At 47.4% G+C, this 16,561-nt stretch overlaps 1 protein-coding gene across 3 annotated transcripts; it reads right to left on the bottom strand.

Annotated features, from left to right (window-relative positions):
- Positions 1–846: 846 nt before the first annotated feature.
- FXR2 (FMR1 autosomal homolog 2) lies at positions 847–15,152 on the bottom strand. Of its 3 annotated transcripts, none has more exons than XM_043475265.1 (17): positions 14,602–15,151; positions 8,383–8,435; positions 7,947–8,040; positions 7,474–7,545; positions 7,211–7,359; positions 6,868–6,961; positions 6,287–6,403; positions 4,796–4,966; positions 4,451–4,529; positions 4,027–4,136; positions 3,711–3,797; positions 3,198–3,420; positions 2,794–2,991; positions 2,503–2,703; positions 2,312–2,407; positions 2,068–2,168; positions 847–981 (listed from the first exon to the last, which is right to left on the bottom strand). In XM_043475265.1, exons 1-17 carry the CDS (start codon positions 14,680–14,682, stop codon positions 976–978), a joined length of 1,932 nt encoding a protein of 643 aa, XP_043331200.1. In that variant the 5' UTR covers positions 14,683–15,151; the 3' UTR covers positions 847–975. The 3 variants fall into 3 exon arrangements, with proteins under 3 accessions (XP_043331200.1, XP_043331190.1, XP_043331179.1); XM_043475255.1 differs by lacking the exon at positions 847–981 and adding an exon at positions 1,035–1,736 and having other exon boundaries at positions 2,312–2,404; positions 14,602–15,152; XM_043475244.1 differs by lacking the exon at positions 847–981 and adding an exon at positions 1,035–1,736 and having other exon boundaries at positions 14,602–15,149.
- Between the last annotated feature and the right edge of the window lie 1,409 nt (positions 15,153–16,561).

Here is a 16,561-nt window from a genome sequence, read left to right as displayed (position 1 = left end):
CCAACATCCCCCTCCCTTAGGCCAACCCAGGTGCCCCGTTCTTCCCAGCCCCCAACACTCCCCCCAGGGGACCACACCCCCTCTCCACCCAAGACCCAGAAGTCAGGCCTTCCAGCCCCAGTAGCCTGAACATCTACCCCTCCCTTCTTAAGCACAGCAATTTAAAGTCAATATCTTTGCACAATGGGACCAAGTAGAGGGGGATCAAGAGCCCTCAGGGTCAGAGTTGTGCTGGGAAGGTGGGAACACCCAACCCACTAACCCAAACCTTTTTCTGGTGCCTACAACTCCTCACACCCCTGACCAGCCCAGGGGCAGAAAAGTCAGGCAGTCAGGAGGCAGGCAGGCAGGCCATTTTTGTTCCCTGAGTCATCCCAGCAGGTGCTTGGGTGGTGATACAACCCCTTGCCAGGTGAGAAAATTTAAAACCTCACCACTATAGCCCCCAAACCTAGGTTTCTCCACTGGTTTTATCTCTAAACCTCAGAGTTGGGAGGCAGGGCGCGAGGAAGCCCAGGAAGAACCAAGGCTGAGATATTAGTGATATGGATGCTGAAGAGGAAGCCTGGATCCAGAGCAGAGTACCAGCAAGAATGAGGGCTCAACACCTACGTTCCAGGGGCTGTCTTGAGGGAACCCTGCTCCCCACGCTCCCCAAGGCCCAGCCCAAGCCCCAGGCCTCAGGTAATCGGATTAAGCAGCCTGCCTTGGCTCTCAGCTCTTAGCAGGAACAGCTCCAGCTCTGAGCAGCCCTACCTAGCTCGCTGTGACTCAGGGTATAGGAGTGGCCTAGCTCCCTCTACCAGCAAACCTGGGGGAGGGGAGAAGCAGCAAGGCACCAGCTGCTTTTCTCTAGACCAGGAGGGTACCTGGGCCTGGGGAATTCAGGAATGTCAAAAATTCCCAGACGTAGACCATCTCTGGAATGCTAGAGAAGCCAGGTGTGGTGATACAGGAAACAAGGGCCAGGGCAGGTCACTCCTATAGAAACAGATGGACCAAACTGGGCACAAGGAAGGTACAGGAACCAGAGAGCCATTTGGATTTTTTTATTCTCTTTTTAAATACTGTACAGTGAAAAATAAATACGCCTTCTCATCCACCAGACAAGGTTGGTCCCCCCCCTCCCCTGGGGGACCTTGTCACCCCCCTTCATACACACCCCTGGTTCTACTCCAAAACCTTCCCCATGCCTCCCACCCACTTATACCCTTACTATCCCCGTCTTCCACAGTGATGAGGCCCCAGAAATGGGGGGTACAGGATGGGAGGAGGGATAGCAGGGGAGCCCCCCTGAACTGTCAAATCTGGGTGGGTCAAGAAGCACCCCGCACCAACAGGCGGAGAATGGGGGTGTTCAGAGAGAGATTGGGGCATTAGAGGATAAAGGCACATCCAGTCTGATGGGGAAGGAGAGAGGCTCCCCTCACCCTGGGGGTAGGGTGGACAATAGGGAGGGGGTAGGACCCTGTTACACACCCCTCCACTAGCTCCTGGAGGCTGGGGGGGACCCAAGCTGCTGTGCCACCCCCCTCCCCCCTAGATAAGAGCAGCTCCAGCGCAGGTCAGTCGGGCCTGTGAGGGCCATTGGTGTTGGGCAGCAAGCGAGATGGAGAAGGGAGGGATGCGGGCTGGAGGGTTTATGAAACCCCATTCACCAAACTACCCAACTCCAGGGGGGCGGAGAGCTCCCCATTCTCTGAGGGGCCCTTAGGAAGCTTGCTGACAGAGTCACCCTGAAGGGAGAGTGGGAAAAGAAAATGGAGAGGAAGGAAAGGAGGTCAGTAGAAATTTAGGTAATGCCATTCCCTACCACCTAAGAGCTCCAGGCATCTGGTGGGACCCAGGGGTTGGTTGCCAGTAGTCACTTTTACTGGGATCCAGAAAATATGAACCAAATGGCCCTTTCTCTTCTATACAAAATTTTCACTATTCTACATGCAGCCTGAATTCCAGCTGCATGCCTTCCCTGCAATTTCACAAGAGATTTCTTAGCGAGTTTTCATGTGCCCCCTATTCCAGAACAACACAAAAGGGAATGGGGTAAACTATGTCTTCCTTGCCTACCTTCTGCCCTGAAAGAGAATCCTCTGAAGGTTTAGTGCGTTCCAGGGGTGGCCGCTGGCGGCTCTGAGACTTTGCTCGGGAGATATAGTCAGCCACAGTCACTGGGGAAGACAGAGGATCAAGTTTCAGAAGGAACCCAGGTATCCAGCCCCTAGACACCCACTGAACCCCAATCCCTAGTTTCCACAGGATAAGAGGCATCCTGTTCTCTGAGGCAGTCTGCTGGAATCCAGTGTTAGCTCACCTGGCTGACGGTCTCCACTGATAGAACCATCAGTCCGGTTACCACGGTTACGGCGACGGCGGCTCCGATTACGACGCTGGGGTCTTGACTCATCTTCTGTGGGGCAGGGGAAAATGAGAACTGTGCATCAATCTCCCACCCCCTCAATTCTTGCCCAGTTGTAATTTTTCAAACCCTCATACACCCCTTACCCAGGCCATTCTCTGTCATGCTGGGCCCGTCAGATTCTAGGCCTCCATCCATGACAGTCCTATCTTCATCGGTGCGGCGGCGGCGGGAGCGGCGGCGTCTGGCACTTGCTGGGGGGGGTTCCCCAGGCTCTGAATCAACTGGGGGCTCTGGTTCAGATGTGTCCAGTAGGCTGTATGGATTACTGTCTGGGTCCTTCAGCACTGGTTGGAGGAAGAAGGAGTTGGGAGTCAGGTGTCCACCATCTTTCTTTTTGGCCCACATTCATGAGCCTAGCTGTCTGCTTCTGGTACCTGAGCTAATCGATGAAGAGTTGTATCTTGAGGTGGGCCGGGGGGCAGGTGGGGGTCCTCTACCCCGGCCTCCTATCGGACGCCTCCGGCTTTCTTCCCCCCGAGTTGGGGGATCCCGGTCGCCAGGCCCAGCTCGGGTGGGCTCCTCCCTCTTCTCTGACTCCGTCTCAGAAGCTGTGGATAGGTCTGAGTTGGGGCCTGAAGAACATAGTGGAATTCAAACAGGGTCACTCACCCTATCCCAGGATCCATCCCCACCCCCAAGCTGGAAAATTCTCCCTCTCACTCCTCAGTCCCTCAGCCAATCACTTCATCTTCTCAATCACCCTTTCCTCAAGCTTCCACCCAGACCTCTGCCTCCCACACCCCACCACCGCTTGCCCCCACTCCCAGGGCTGTCTCACCGTAGGCAGGACCGCCTGTCCTCCGGCCCCGGCCCCGGCCCCCATAGCTGCCCCCATAGGTTCGAGTGGTATGGAGGGAGGAGGAGGAGCTCTCATCGGTGGTATATCCAGCCTTGTCACTGCTGCCGCTGCCCCGCCCACTTCCAGGAGGCCGAAAGCCCAGCCCAATCTGCCGAAGCTGCTCATCAATCTGCAGCCTCTCCAAGCGGAGCTGCTCCACCTCCTGGTTGGGTAGAAGATGGAGAAAAAACAAGGAAGGAGAAGTGTAAGATCAACAGTCTCTCTTCACGCTTCTCTTCCCCACTGTCCCTAGGGACCTGAACTCTCAGGAACACAAGGCTTAAAACAGGGAAAATGATGGGTTCCAACTCCACAGCCCCAATTTTCCACCTAACAGTTCCTATTCTACTCAGAGACACAAACTGGAAACCACCACTTTTAACTCCATCCAGCATGCTCCTCAGTCCCCTGTACACGTGGGTCTTTCCTCTCCCAGGCTCCTGGCTCGGGTACCTGCAGGTAGGAGAGGTGATATTCCAGCAGAGCCTGAGCATTGCTGATGTTTTCTCGGGTACCAACAAATATGAAAGGAACCATGCCCTGGAGAGCAAAGGACACATGGATTAGAAACAGACTCAAATCAAGTATTAAGTCCACCTTGTCTTCTAGAGAAGCCTACCCAAAAGGGATCTTTCTGGGCTCTCCATATACTAGGAAAAACCAAAGTTCCCATACCCCATCCCCTAGAAATCCCAGCCCTCAAGAGAATGGCTTGGAGAACAATCACATCTACTCTGGAAGCCAATCTCTAGGTGTAGTTGCCCCATACCTCTTCCCTGGGGTTCTTCTTGTCATTATCACCTTCAACTCGAACCCTCACCACACCAGATTTATCCACAATCTCCTGGATCACTTTCCCGTTCTTTCCAATCACTTTGCCTGAATAGGTAAAAGGAGTTAGGCTTTTTTTTTTTTTAAGGAAAGAAAAAAGAGCAAAACCAGACAGTTTTCCAGCTTCTATGAAAAAATTCTATTTAATGAATCTCCTGCTTCTAGGCTTCTGATGTGTTTTCACAGGACAAAATACCACAATCCCTAGAAATTAGTTCTCCCATTTTTGTCACTCCAACTACAGATTGGTCTGTCCTAGTGAAACGAAGCTCACCGGGAGGTGTGAAGCCAGAATCACTTTAGAGCATCTCACATCTGGCCCCCAACGTGTTCTCTTATATACATACACAACCTCAACTCACCAACCAGGTTCCTGGGCACTTGCACAGAGTCCTCAGAAAACTCAAGATAGCTCCGGGCCTGTCGGCATGCTTCAGGAGTCTAAGAGAAGAATGGGGAGTTATTAATAAAACATAGGACCTGGATCTCAAACAGTGATCTTCCTGCCACTCTCTGTCTTTGGGAAAATGTGTTGCTGCCAAAGCCTGGGAGGGAGGAAGCAACTATACTCCAGTTAAAGAAAACAAAAAGTATGGACATTTAAAAAAAAAGGGGGAGGGAGGTGAACACGACAGGCTTCCTTTATATTTCACACACTCTTCTCTCTATCCCTGAAGGGACTTAGATGACAGGTATCTTTTGCTGACCTCCCCATAGATGCGGAAAGTGCAGGTTTCTTCACCCAATTCAATGGCAGTCACCCCAGGTACTTTTCGGGCCTGCTGGATGTTGGCACCATGAGTCCCAATTGCTAGTCCCATCAGGTCCTCTCGCACTGTGAACTCCTCTTGGAAAGCTGCTGCCAGCTGCTTACTTGTCTGAAAGAAAATAAGACACTGACCTATAGGAATCATGGTGAAATTTCAGACACCTGTCCCAGGAATCTGATGCTTTGTGTAACTTCAATAAGAAAAGACTGTGAAAGAGAGCCAGAACTATCTGGAAGTCCACTGACCACCAGGACCTGTGTGGAGAATTTAGGAATGCTTCATTCCATTCCTACCTTCTCAGTACCAATGGCTTGGTGGGCAGGGGAGGTAATGGCGGCAGGGTTTGGGCTAGGAGCCATCAAAGTTCTGGATTTGGCTCTAACACTACCTGGTTGTATAATCCCAAACAAAACATACTCTCTGTGCCTCTGTTGTTATCCACTAAATGTTTACACCTAACCTGCCCCATTCCCAGACTAACAAGAGGATTAAATAAGACTGGTGTTTAAGAAAGGGCTTTTCACATGGTAAATGCAAGTGTAAGGAATATTTACCTTAACCAAATCAATACAAACTCCCAAAATAAAACCCAAAAAGTTGAGAAAGCACGAGGTTGAGAAAAGCATAAAAAGAGGCTATGACACACCATGCTACCACTTCGTTTCTCAACCAGTCCTCAGAGGGAGGCCTGAGGACAAGGGCGGCAAAGGGGAAGGGCCCTGGCAGCACCCTGAGGAGCACCCCAGAGTACAGGTTACCATGCGTCAGAATTTGCACAGGCCCCCATAGAGATCAGTTCACTTGATTAACAGGAAATGGATGTTCAAATAACACATACACATGTGCACCTCATTTAGGACAGTATAATTCCTAAGGGAATCTGACCATCATAAGATGTCAGGATTCAAAAAGACCTTGCATAAACACTCTCCTTCAACTACCTCACTGTCACAGATAAGGAAGAGAAAACTCACTGGAATCAAATTATTTGCCAAAGGTCAATTATTTGACAAAGCAAGACAGGATTGATCCCAAGACCAGGGATCTTTTCCAGTGTACAAATGGCTCTCACAAAGTGGTTTGGTTCTCAGAGGTAATTTGGGGGCACCCAGTGGAGGTAAGACCCACACCCTCTTCCACTTTTAGACAGACTTGTTCTCATTCATCTGTCTTATGCATTGTGCTTTCAAGTAAAATTTCACTTGGTCACAGGGTCCCGTAGCTTTAAAAAAAAAAAAAAGCTTCACACTAAAAACATGATGGAGCTCTGCCATCCGGAGGAGTCTGAGATGAAATAGCATACCCAGGTTTAACAGCCCAGAAAGACCTCAACCTCTGTTCTGTAAACATAAAGAGTATAAGTGGAGGATGAGGTGGGAGGGAAGACAACAATACCATTCAGCAGTAAAAAGTGGAGCCCAAACTTACCTCGAGGTGCTTGGTAGCTTCTTCATTGCGCGACATGAGCAGCAGTTTGGTGCGCAGGCTTCGAAAATGCATATCACCCAGCAGGGATGCTCGCTTCACAGGGGCTTCCGTGGTTGACTGGAAAGAAACCAACAGAAAAGTCACTAAAACCGCCTATGTTTTAGAGGAGAGTCAGGAACTGGGAATCAGGACACCTGAGTCTCTGGAAAAGGGCAGGAGTTTAAGAAACAAAGTTGGGGAAGAGAAAATCATTGTCGGTCTCACAAGGGCCTACTATCTGGGTGCCTACGGGAACTGATTTTACGTGGCAAGCACAGGTGAGAATCATACTGTTTCTGAGAGTCCAAATATGCAAGAAGGGTCCTTGACCCAAACTGCAATATGACGGTCAGGTTGAAAAAAAATTAAGGTCATACATGAGAAAGACTAAGGAATGGTAGGGCTAACCTGGGTCCACAGGAGTCAGGAGCAATAAAGTCCTCTCTGACAAATAAATAGAAGCACACTTTAGCTCTTCCCTTCTTGCAAAAGAGTTAAAAGGGGAGAAGGGTTTAGGTGAAGTTCAGGCAAAATAAACTCACCAGGATGAAGAGCTCACTATTTGTGATGTTGAGAAAGATGCAGTTCGCTCCCAACGCTTTCTTAAACTCTTTATGGACGTTTTCATTGGAGCAGCTACAGAGAAAAAAGAACAGTGCTCAGAGGGCAGAGTGTAGAGTATAGCTGAACATTCAGGGGAGAGAGAGGGACTGAGAAAAATAAGGACTGCAGTTAAAGAACAGAGATGAGGAAACAGAACTGGGAGCAGAGAGGACTCTAGAGGGCCAGGGAACAGAAAACACACGGGGAGCGGGGCCTGGGACAAACACGTGCAGAGATGAGGACCATAAAGGGGGCCCCACACCCAACATCCCAAACACTCACGCCTCTCTCAGATCCTCAGGCACAGCCATGGTAACCTTGAAGAAGCTGCCTTTGGTTGCAAGGGGATTGGGATTAACTGGCCGAAGCCGTTCCAGGGTGACAATCTCATTGTAAGTGGCATCGCAGGCAGCATATTCAATGACATAGAACTGGCAGAAGGAAAGAAAGAAGAAGGTGTGGATAACATGAGCTTCTACCTCCCACCTTTCTCTGACAAAAATGTTTCGGCAGTTCCCCAAAGACCTTGACAATCAGTCACTCACATCTCCCTTCATCATCCGCACCCGGGCCAGCCACCAGCCACAAGGCTCTTGCTCGTTGGCTCGAGAATAAACCTGAAGAGAAGTTGAAAATAAAACAGATCTTGAGGCCCATCTAAAAACATCAAGAATAGAATGAGCATTAAGACTCTTGGGAGGCATCCTAGACCAAGATGAAGGAAACTAGAGGAAGGAGCTGCTAGTTAAAATCAGAGGACACTGGAGTTCAGATGCTGTTATCATAAATGGAAGAAACGTGGATCCCCTGAAACTGGGAAGCTCCCTAAAGGCTTGATTGACCACAATGGTGATGGACAGAAAACTGCTGCACTTCACTCCTCCACGGACTGCCTAGCTAGATGGAGGAAGGAGAGTGAAACAAGCAGTAAGGAGCCTATGATACCTGTATCAGGGTAAGGGAAATGCAGAATCCTGGGAAAAGTGATGTTTAGAAAAGGTGAACTTCAAGCCCTTACCTCCACTTCATCCCCTTCTGTGATCTCCTTGTTATAGTCAGCTGGAGGTGGTAGCCGGACATCCCCAAAAGGAATCTGTCTCTCACTCTGCCAGCTGCAAGGGAAACAGTGATATGATAGCTATTCAGGCTAGTGTGGTTGCCTGTTTCTTCAGAAAAAGGTAACTTCCTCCACTGGACATTTTCCACCTTCCCTGGTGATTAGAAGCTAAATTCCAGGCTCTGCTCCATACCAGTGTCTTCCATCTCTTGCTAGAACCTAAATACTAGTCAAATGCCCCCACCAGCACCATTTCCTCTCCTAGGATCCATACAAGTCGCCCACCCAAACCCCTGGCTCTCGCCCACCTATTACATGCCTCATGGGACTCAGTCGCCCCTTCTCCACTCTCCTTCTAGGACCTAGTATGCTGGATTCTCTATTCCCAAGGTCTTACTTGTTTTCAAAGAAGATGGTGACAGAGTCTTCATGGACATCCTTCACAAAGCCCTAGAATGGATTTCAGAACAAAGTGAAAAGAAAAAAAAAAAAAGACAATTAACCACCACCTCAGCCATTAAAGGAACAGACACCTTTGCAGCATCTTATACTACAGGCTGGGCTTCTCCAGTGGCTCAGTGGTAGAGAATCCACCTGCCAAGCAGGAGATGTGGGTTCGATCCCTGGGTGGGGCAGAACCCCAGGAGGAGGAAATGGCAACCCACTCCAATATTCCTGCTTGGGAAATGCCATGGACAGAGCCTGGGGGGCTACATACACTCCAGAGGGTTGCAAACAGTCAGACCCGACTCAGCAACTAAACAACAAAAGTAGGGTTTCTTTTTCATTTTCTGGCTGCACCACACGGCTGGTGAAACAGTTCCCCCGATCAAGGATTGAACCCAAGGCCATGGCAGTGAAAGCCCAAATCCTAACCACTAAGCCACAAGGAAACGCCCCCCCCCCCCGCCCCGCCCTTTTTTCCTTTTGAAACTAGTTTTAGATGGGAACATAAGCGATTTAAAAACCGGGCTAGGGAAAGCTGCACTGGGGAAAGAATACAAATGGTGAGGTAGCAAGAAAAGAAGTAATCCTGGCATGGACAGAGACGTTACAAAATCAAGAAATAAGATGAGACAGAAATTAAGTAGAAGGAAAAAACATCACCTGTATCAGAACAGCCTGGAAACTAGTGGTCTCCTATGGCTCCCACAGGGGCCTCCCTATCTGTCTGCCTGCTGCTGTACTGAGCAGCTTGCCAGAGTTCAATTAAAATACCAACAACATTCAGCAAAGCTAAGAATATCCCATGAGACAGTGTGAGGCTGTCCTGGAACACCTAGAGGACATCAGGATCTGCCAAGAAAGGGTCTAGCTCCTAACACAGCAAGAGACCTGAGCAAACTTGCTGCTTTGATGCCTGGGCCATATGAAAATAATCAGAACACCAGAGAAGTTCAAAATCCAAAAACAACCTACAGAAAGAAAAATTAGGGATTTAAAAGATGTGAGGGAATTCCCTGGTGGTCCAGTGGTTAGGACTTTCACAGCTGTGGACCAGGGTTCAATCCCTGGTAGGGAACTACAACCTACAAGTCATGTGGTATGGCCAAATAAATAAAGATGTAAGATTTTTTAATGCTAGACTATGACACTGCTAAGAATTTGAAAAGGGTAATAAAATTTGTAGAAGACCCCAAACTTGAGATCTTGACAAGGAACAGCAACAGGAATAGCTGGTCAAACTATTTTCTCTCTCTTTTTTTTTGCCAAGGTAGTGAAAGCGCTATGTCTAAACCGCTGGACCGCCAAGGAATTCCCTGCTTCCTATTTCCTCTGTCTTCACCGAGGAAGCCAAAGCTATGAGTTCAATCCTATGCTCCCAGTTTTCCTACCTTTTCTATTTTTCAAATACTCGAAATTAGGGATTGCTAATTTTAATAAAGTCCAATTTATCAATTTGCTCTTTTGGTTTCATATCTAACAAATCTTCACCTAATCCAAGACCACAGAAGTTTCCTCCTATGTCCTTGTCTAGAAGTTTTATAGTTTTTATTTTACATTTAGGTCTATGATCCATTTTGAGTTAAATTTTTCAATATGGTGCCAGATACAATTAAAGTTCATTTTTAACCTATGGATGTGCAGTTCTTTAAGCACCATTTGTTGAAAGATTACTTTTTTCCAGTAACTGCCTTTTCATGTCTGTCAAAAATCAGAAAATTCAAACTAATGTATAATCACAGAAAGCACATTGGTGGAAGACTTTTGGGAATGATGGAAATTGTGGTGATGGTTCATTTTATATATATGTCAAAACTTAAATTGTATGCTTTAAATTTGTATGCTTCGTTGTATGTCAATTATGCCTCATTAAAGCTTTAAAAAAAATTAGGGGTCTCTGGAGAAGGCAATGGCAACCCACTCCAGTATTCTTGCCTGGAAAATCTCATGGGCAGAGCCTTGCCGGCTACTGTCCATGGGAGCTCAAAAAAGTCAAACACGACTTAGCGACTAAACAAGAACAACATAGAGCTAAATGTTTATTTTAGTGGATTTTGATTATAATCCTGAGGATTCATTCAACAAATACCAATCAAACACTCACTATGTGTCACTAGATTATAAGCTCCTTTGGGCAAAGATTATGTTTAGTTCACTACTATATGCTCAGCATCTGGAACAGTGCTTGCCACATAGCAGATGCTCATAAATATTTTGGAGTGACATTTGCTTGCCACTCTTCTCGGCCCAAGGACACAGCAGTGAACAATGTAGATGACATCTCTGCATTTGGGGTGCTTACATGTTAGTGGAGAAGAGACAATAAATACACAAATAAATATATTACATCAAAAAAAAAAAAAAAATTAGGGGTCTCAAAAAGCATATATATATAAGAACTATTCCTAAGCTTTGCAGATAGGAACAAAATATGAGCTTAGGAGAGAAAACACCAAAAATGCACATGTGTGTCACTCCCACCTCAGGGAGAACTGATCAATCATAAACACTTAATTCCTTAAATCTAAACTTAAAATTTCCCTCTTGATATGAGCCGTCTTCCTCTTCTTTTGAGAAAGGATCTCATTGTGGAGTCTTACTACTGCCCAGTACTCCTGGTCCTGCCTAGCTTTACATACCCATGCTTTAGCTTTCTCTGCCATTCCCTTCCTCGGAAATGTTTTTCCCACTCTTCATTCAGCTCCATCAATGCTCACTCCTCCTCTTCTCCACTCACAACTGAGGCACTTTTACTTTTCACTATGTGCCCAAGTTCCTCTTCTCTTTTGGGTTCTTCCCTTTAACTCCTCCCCTCCCCCCGCCCTTCTTTTTTCCTTAGCTCCTTCTGTCCTCCTCCCCTCCTCCCCCAATGACTATTGTATCTCTTCCCTCTCTTTTCTTCCTTTATAAGGGTCTGTCTGGATTTCTCTAAAAATTTCATCTAGCCTCTGCAGCTGACTTTATCCAAAATGTCTATCTCTAAGCTTTAGAAACAGTTAATAAAGAGAGAGTGTTAGCTATTTTCAAAACATTTCTGGGATGAGATAAAACACTGTGGAAAAGACAGAAGAGAATCACTTGCCTGCCTTTTTTTGTGAAGAGATTCTCCACTCCTAGATATAATCATTCACAAAAAATGCACTTTTCCCTCACATTACTCAGCAGTTCAACAAAACATCACTCATTCTTATACTTCTAAGGTCTTTTTTGGTCAAAGATTCTCCAAAACAAGTTATCTCCTCAATTTCATATTCCAATTCACTCTCTGCTCCTTAATTTCACTCACATTATCCCAGTTTTTTCCTTCATAGATACCAGTGGTAGAAAGTGAGTTCCTCATTCTGCTCAGTCCATGCTCACTGAGAAGATAAGCAAGGGAGGGCAACAGCAGTTGAGTGAATCTCTAGAAGGCTACCTAGATCCAAAGGATGACTCAATTCAATTCAACAGTCATGGCAAACGGGCTTTGGCTTATAGGTGGATGCTATATCCTTAACAAAGGAGTAGGTATTGGGATATCCAGGCAAGGTCTGGAAAGTTGGATGACCGTGCCCTGGAAGATGAAGATATTTCACTTGGGAGAGTACACCTTAAAGAATAATGTACATTAAATTCTGACAGAAAAGGAAGAGTTGATGGGATAGCTACAAGGTAACTTCTGATATTTTCAGTTCTAGCCTGTAAGAAGAAAAACAACAGGAGAGGGATGAAAGGGACCTCCCCAGATTTATAGTTCTAGAAGCAATGTAAACACTCCTTGAACCACACTGAAGTCTGCTGAGTCATGAATATTAAATCAGCAGCAAGGTCAGATTCAGTAAGTATACGGTACTGAAAGTTGAAGAAAGATTACTGAATTTAAGGATGTGTTTGTTGTTCAAATGAGACAAGGAGCAGAAAATGCTAAAGTGACCAAAATACAAACTCCATATTACCTGGCTTTTAGTTGAACTCCAAATTCTATTCTCTGATTCAAAGCATCCTATATTTAATTCACTGAATCAAGTCTATCACTGCCATATAGCCCACAGGAGAAAAGAGAAAGATTCAGAGACAGACTTTCTACTGGACACTTATATGAGGAAAGGGAAACATGCCCCTTCCCAGCAGTCTCACACAGTTAATCTGAACTGGATACCGATCTTTCCCATGCTTCCTGGAACAAAAGCAAACATTATATCTTGATCTCAGACTCAATTTAAGAAGCACTTTCTTGGAGCTGGGAAGGACCCTGATGAAGGACAGGATACTGTTGGAAATGAGGTTAAAATCTTATGAGAAAGGGTATTTCAAAAAGGTAATGCAAGCTTGAGGGGAAAGGATATAAGAGACAAATGTACTCTATCAGAATCAGAAAGGAATTAAGAGACTTTGCCAAAGAAAACAAATGCTATGGAGGCACGCTAGAGAAAAAACTCCTATGAGTTACGAAAGTATGTAGAAAAAGAATGAAAGAAGGGATAAGTTGGGCACTTCCTTCTTCCATGTTAGCTGGGTCATGGAATAGGTAGTTTGGGCAATTATGCAGAAATACTAGGATAAAAAGCCACAGACTTAAATTGAGAAATTAAGACAGATGTGGGTACCCACAGACACTGAAGAATATAAAGAAATCTGGTGAGGGGAAGTCAGGCAGGAATGAATAGGCATTTAGAGTGGGTCAAAAATGACTACACTGAACTTATCAATTGAAGCTGGGGCAGAAACCTACTCCAAGAGTTAATACAAGGCCCTTTCCAGTTATAGCAAGGTAAGACTTCACAGGGAAGGAGTTGGAAAAAGTCATTTCCAAGGGTATGAAGGTGGAGAGGTCTACTATGGGAGGAAAGGCTGGAGGGGAAGTGGAGGAAAGGGGGCTCTTGTCCTCACAAATAACGGATGAGAAGGTAACTTCCTGCTCCTCAGGGCAAAATGAGAGAACAAGACAGGAAACAGGAAAGTCTCTGAGACAATCCCAGGCATAAAGCACAAAGAGGTTCAAAATAACAACATAACAACAGTGGCATAAATAAAAATGCCTGAGAGGCAAGAGGGGTCTCCCTCTAGCTTAATATAAATGAAGGGGGGAAAAGTGTCCTAAAAAATAGATTCAGGGGCCTTCCCTGGCAGTCCAGAGGGTAAGACTGCATTCCCAGTGCAGGGGGCATGGGTTTGATCCCTGGTTGAGGAACTAAGATCCTGAATGCTGCACAGCCAAATAAATAAATACTAAAATGTAAAGACAGCCCTCTTCTTTAAAAAAAAAGAAAAGAAAAGAAAAAAAACGAATAAATAGACTACTGGGTTTCCGAATTGGGCAAGTTGACCAAGTGTCTTCTAGAAGTGGAAATCCTTAAGAAAAAGATAAACAGAAGGAATCCTCATGAGATCATCTCGTTTTAGACAGATAAGAGATTAGGAGTATGAAGCTTACACTCCTCTAAATGAAGAAACTATACGAATGATTTAAATGTATGAGGTCAAAGTGAGATGACAAATACAAAACCATCCTCCGGTAAAAGAGCAGACCAACTAGTCTTGGAAATAAAGGGGTGGGGTGAGAGAGACTTGTGAAAAGATGCCACCTTATGGCTAGGAGGCAACTAGACTGATACAGCCCAGAGTTCCTGAGGTCAAAGATACTAAATGTCATAAACAGCTTCTGACCGTTTCTCCTTGGGGTGGGAACAGAAATATAAGATGAAAGTGGAGTGAGTCTTCCAGAGCCAGTAGGCAGAGGCCTCTCCGAGGAAGATGAAAGGATCTAATATGGGACGGCCTTCCCAAGGGGGTAATAGGGGAGAATAAAGAGAATTCTCCATGTGCTTGGACTGTGGGTAAGAGGTGATTAAGATCCAAGGTATGCCTTCTGTTAGGAGATGGGAAAAGTCAATGAGACGCTGGGGTAAATGGGGTCTCTCCCTGGGGGCTGCGGGGGCGCTGATCCAAGCACAATAATGCTCTGATGTTCATTTCCAGAGATGCGGGTAAAAGCAGGTGTAACAGAGGGTCCAAAAATAAAAAGGGGTTAACTTCCAGAGGTCTCCCCCAAGGAGGGCCGCGGGTGGGATCGTGGGTCCAAGGTTCTAAGGGTCAGGGCTAGCTCCAGAACCTCGATCCCGCCCCACTCTTCCCCGCTCTGGCTGGAGGGAGGGGGCTGAAGACCGCGTCCCTGGCCGGCGCGCCGCCTCACCTTGTAGAAGGCCCCGTTGGAGCCGCGCACCTCGACGGGCAGTCCCGGCTCCACATCCCCCCCCGAGGCCAGGCCGCCCATGGCGCCGCCACCGCCTCCGACTCCCCCGGCGGCGGCTGCAGCAGCGCTCTGAGTACGGGCCGGGCCAGGTCCCCGGCGTCTCCCCGGAGGAGGAGCCGGAGGGGGAGCCGCGGGGGGCGGGAGCCGGGCCGGCCCCACGGCGGCCCTGCCACAGCCAACGAGCAGGGGGCCGGGGCCGGGCCGCTCCCCGTCCGCCGCCGCCGCCTTGGTCTCCGCCACCGTGAGGAAAACGGCCGCCGCCGCCGCTGCCTTCGTCACCTCAGCTTCCGCCCGCCGCCGCCCCCGCTGCAGCCTCAGTCCCGGGACCCACTGCTGCCGCTGCCGCTCCACGGCCTCCTCCTCCCTCTGCCGCCGCCGCCGCCGCCACCTACTGCGCAGGCGCACCGGGCACCCGCCCGCCGCGCGCGGGTCCCGAGGGCCACGGCGCACGCGTCAAGGCTGGCGACCCAGCTCTCGCTGGCCAGCGCATCAGGGCTTCCACACTCCTCTTCCCTCTCTCACGCCCTCTCCTGGTCGCTGATTTACGCTTGCGCAGAACCAAACTGATTCTCTTTCTTTGCCACCCCACCATTCCACAGCCCTGTCTCTTCCTTTCCCCGCCCCACAACACAGAGAGTGAACCAATCATGGGGAGGGAGGGGCCGAGCTCACTCAATCGGATTGGGCTTCTCATGCTCCTTGGTCAGACCACACCCACTTCACCGCTGTGCGCTCCACCAGGCTTGGAGAAGTTAGGGACGGGCATGCGCCTGAATGATTGCTTGGTCACTTTCTCCACCTTTGTCTTTTTTGGTGCGCACGCTCCGGGGGAAAAAAAAAAAAAAGAGTTGAAAAGCAAAAATGGGCCTAGTGCGCGTGCGCTGGGCCTTCTCGTCCACATGCCGGTATGGACTCTTTTGAGTGTTTCTGTTTCTGCGCGTTACGATTTAAATTAAGAGTCACCTTCTTGCCTTGAGAAGATTCTGATCCTGCATATGATGAAAGGTTAAAGAAAGATTTCAAGACAATACAGAAAGGCAAATGCAATTTGGCACAAGATTGATATCTAAATGCTGAGAGATTTCAAAATGGGAAAAATTGTTACTGAGAAAGGATAGTAGAGGGGAAACTTAGGATTCATAAACTAAGAAATTTAAGTAGAAGTGAATAAAATAGCCAAGAAATTAGGATCATGTGTGTGCATCTAATCATTTAGCAAATATTTATTTAGCCCTCACTGTGTGCCAATTACACCAAACAAGGATTTTTTAATATATTGGAAGCGGCGCAATCACATTTAAGTAAATAAAGTGATTAGAGTTCATCTGAAGATGTGTTAAAGATGAGGACTAGGATAGAGGGGATCCCAAAGACACAAACAATGGTCAGTTGCCCTTCAGCATGATAGGGAAAGACCACTGCAGTGGAGGTGATGCAAATTGAGATTTGAGGGATAAGTAGGCGTTTGCTAGAGGAAAAATGCAGTAAAAGTAAAAGTATTTTTGAGAGAACAAGGAATAAACAGTGCAGAGGAGCAGAAACAAAACAAAACATGTCCTTTGGGGAACCACAACTAGTTCAAATAGCATTTGGCTTGAAGTAGGGAAGCTAAACTGTGAAGCACTTATAAATCGGGTTAAGGAGAATGACCTTCACTTTATCAATACTAGAGAGTCACTGAACGATTTTAAGCAGTAGTGTAAGTGCAGTGGCTCAGCGGTAAAGGGTCTGCCTGCAATGCAGGAGCCGCAGAAGACACCGGTTCAATCCCTGGATCGGGAAGATCCCCTGGAGATGGGAATGGTAACCCACTCCAGTATTCTTGCCTGGAGAATCCCAGGGACAGAGGAGCCTGGCGGGCTACAGTCTGTGGGGTTGCAGAGAGTCAGATACAACTGAG

The sequence above is a fragment of the Cervus canadensis genome, chromosome 1 (genome assembly GCF_019320065.1).
Source record: "Cervus canadensis isolate Bull #8, Minnesota chromosome 1, ASM1932006v1, whole genome shotgun sequence".
Lineage (NCBI taxonomy): Eukaryota > Metazoa > Chordata > Mammalia > Artiodactyla > Cervidae > Cervus > Cervus canadensis.
This window is presented reverse-complemented; position numbering and strand designations above follow the sequence as displayed.

Bases quoted from the DNA above. Each gene is read 5' to 3' on its own strand.
- FXR2 (XM_043475244.1), bottom strand. From the start codon at position 14,682: ATGGGCGGCCTGGCCTCGGGGGGGGATGTGGAGCCGGGACTGCCCGTC. The intron at 7,360-7,473 runs GTGAGTGACTGA...TCCTTCTGCCAG, and splicing joins TGCGGATGATGAAGGGAGAT to TTCTATGTCATTGAATATGC. The intron at 4,137-4,450 runs GTGAGTTGAGGT...TTACCTATTCAG, and splicing joins AGTGCCCAGGAACCTGGTTG to GCAAAGTGATTGGAAAGAAC.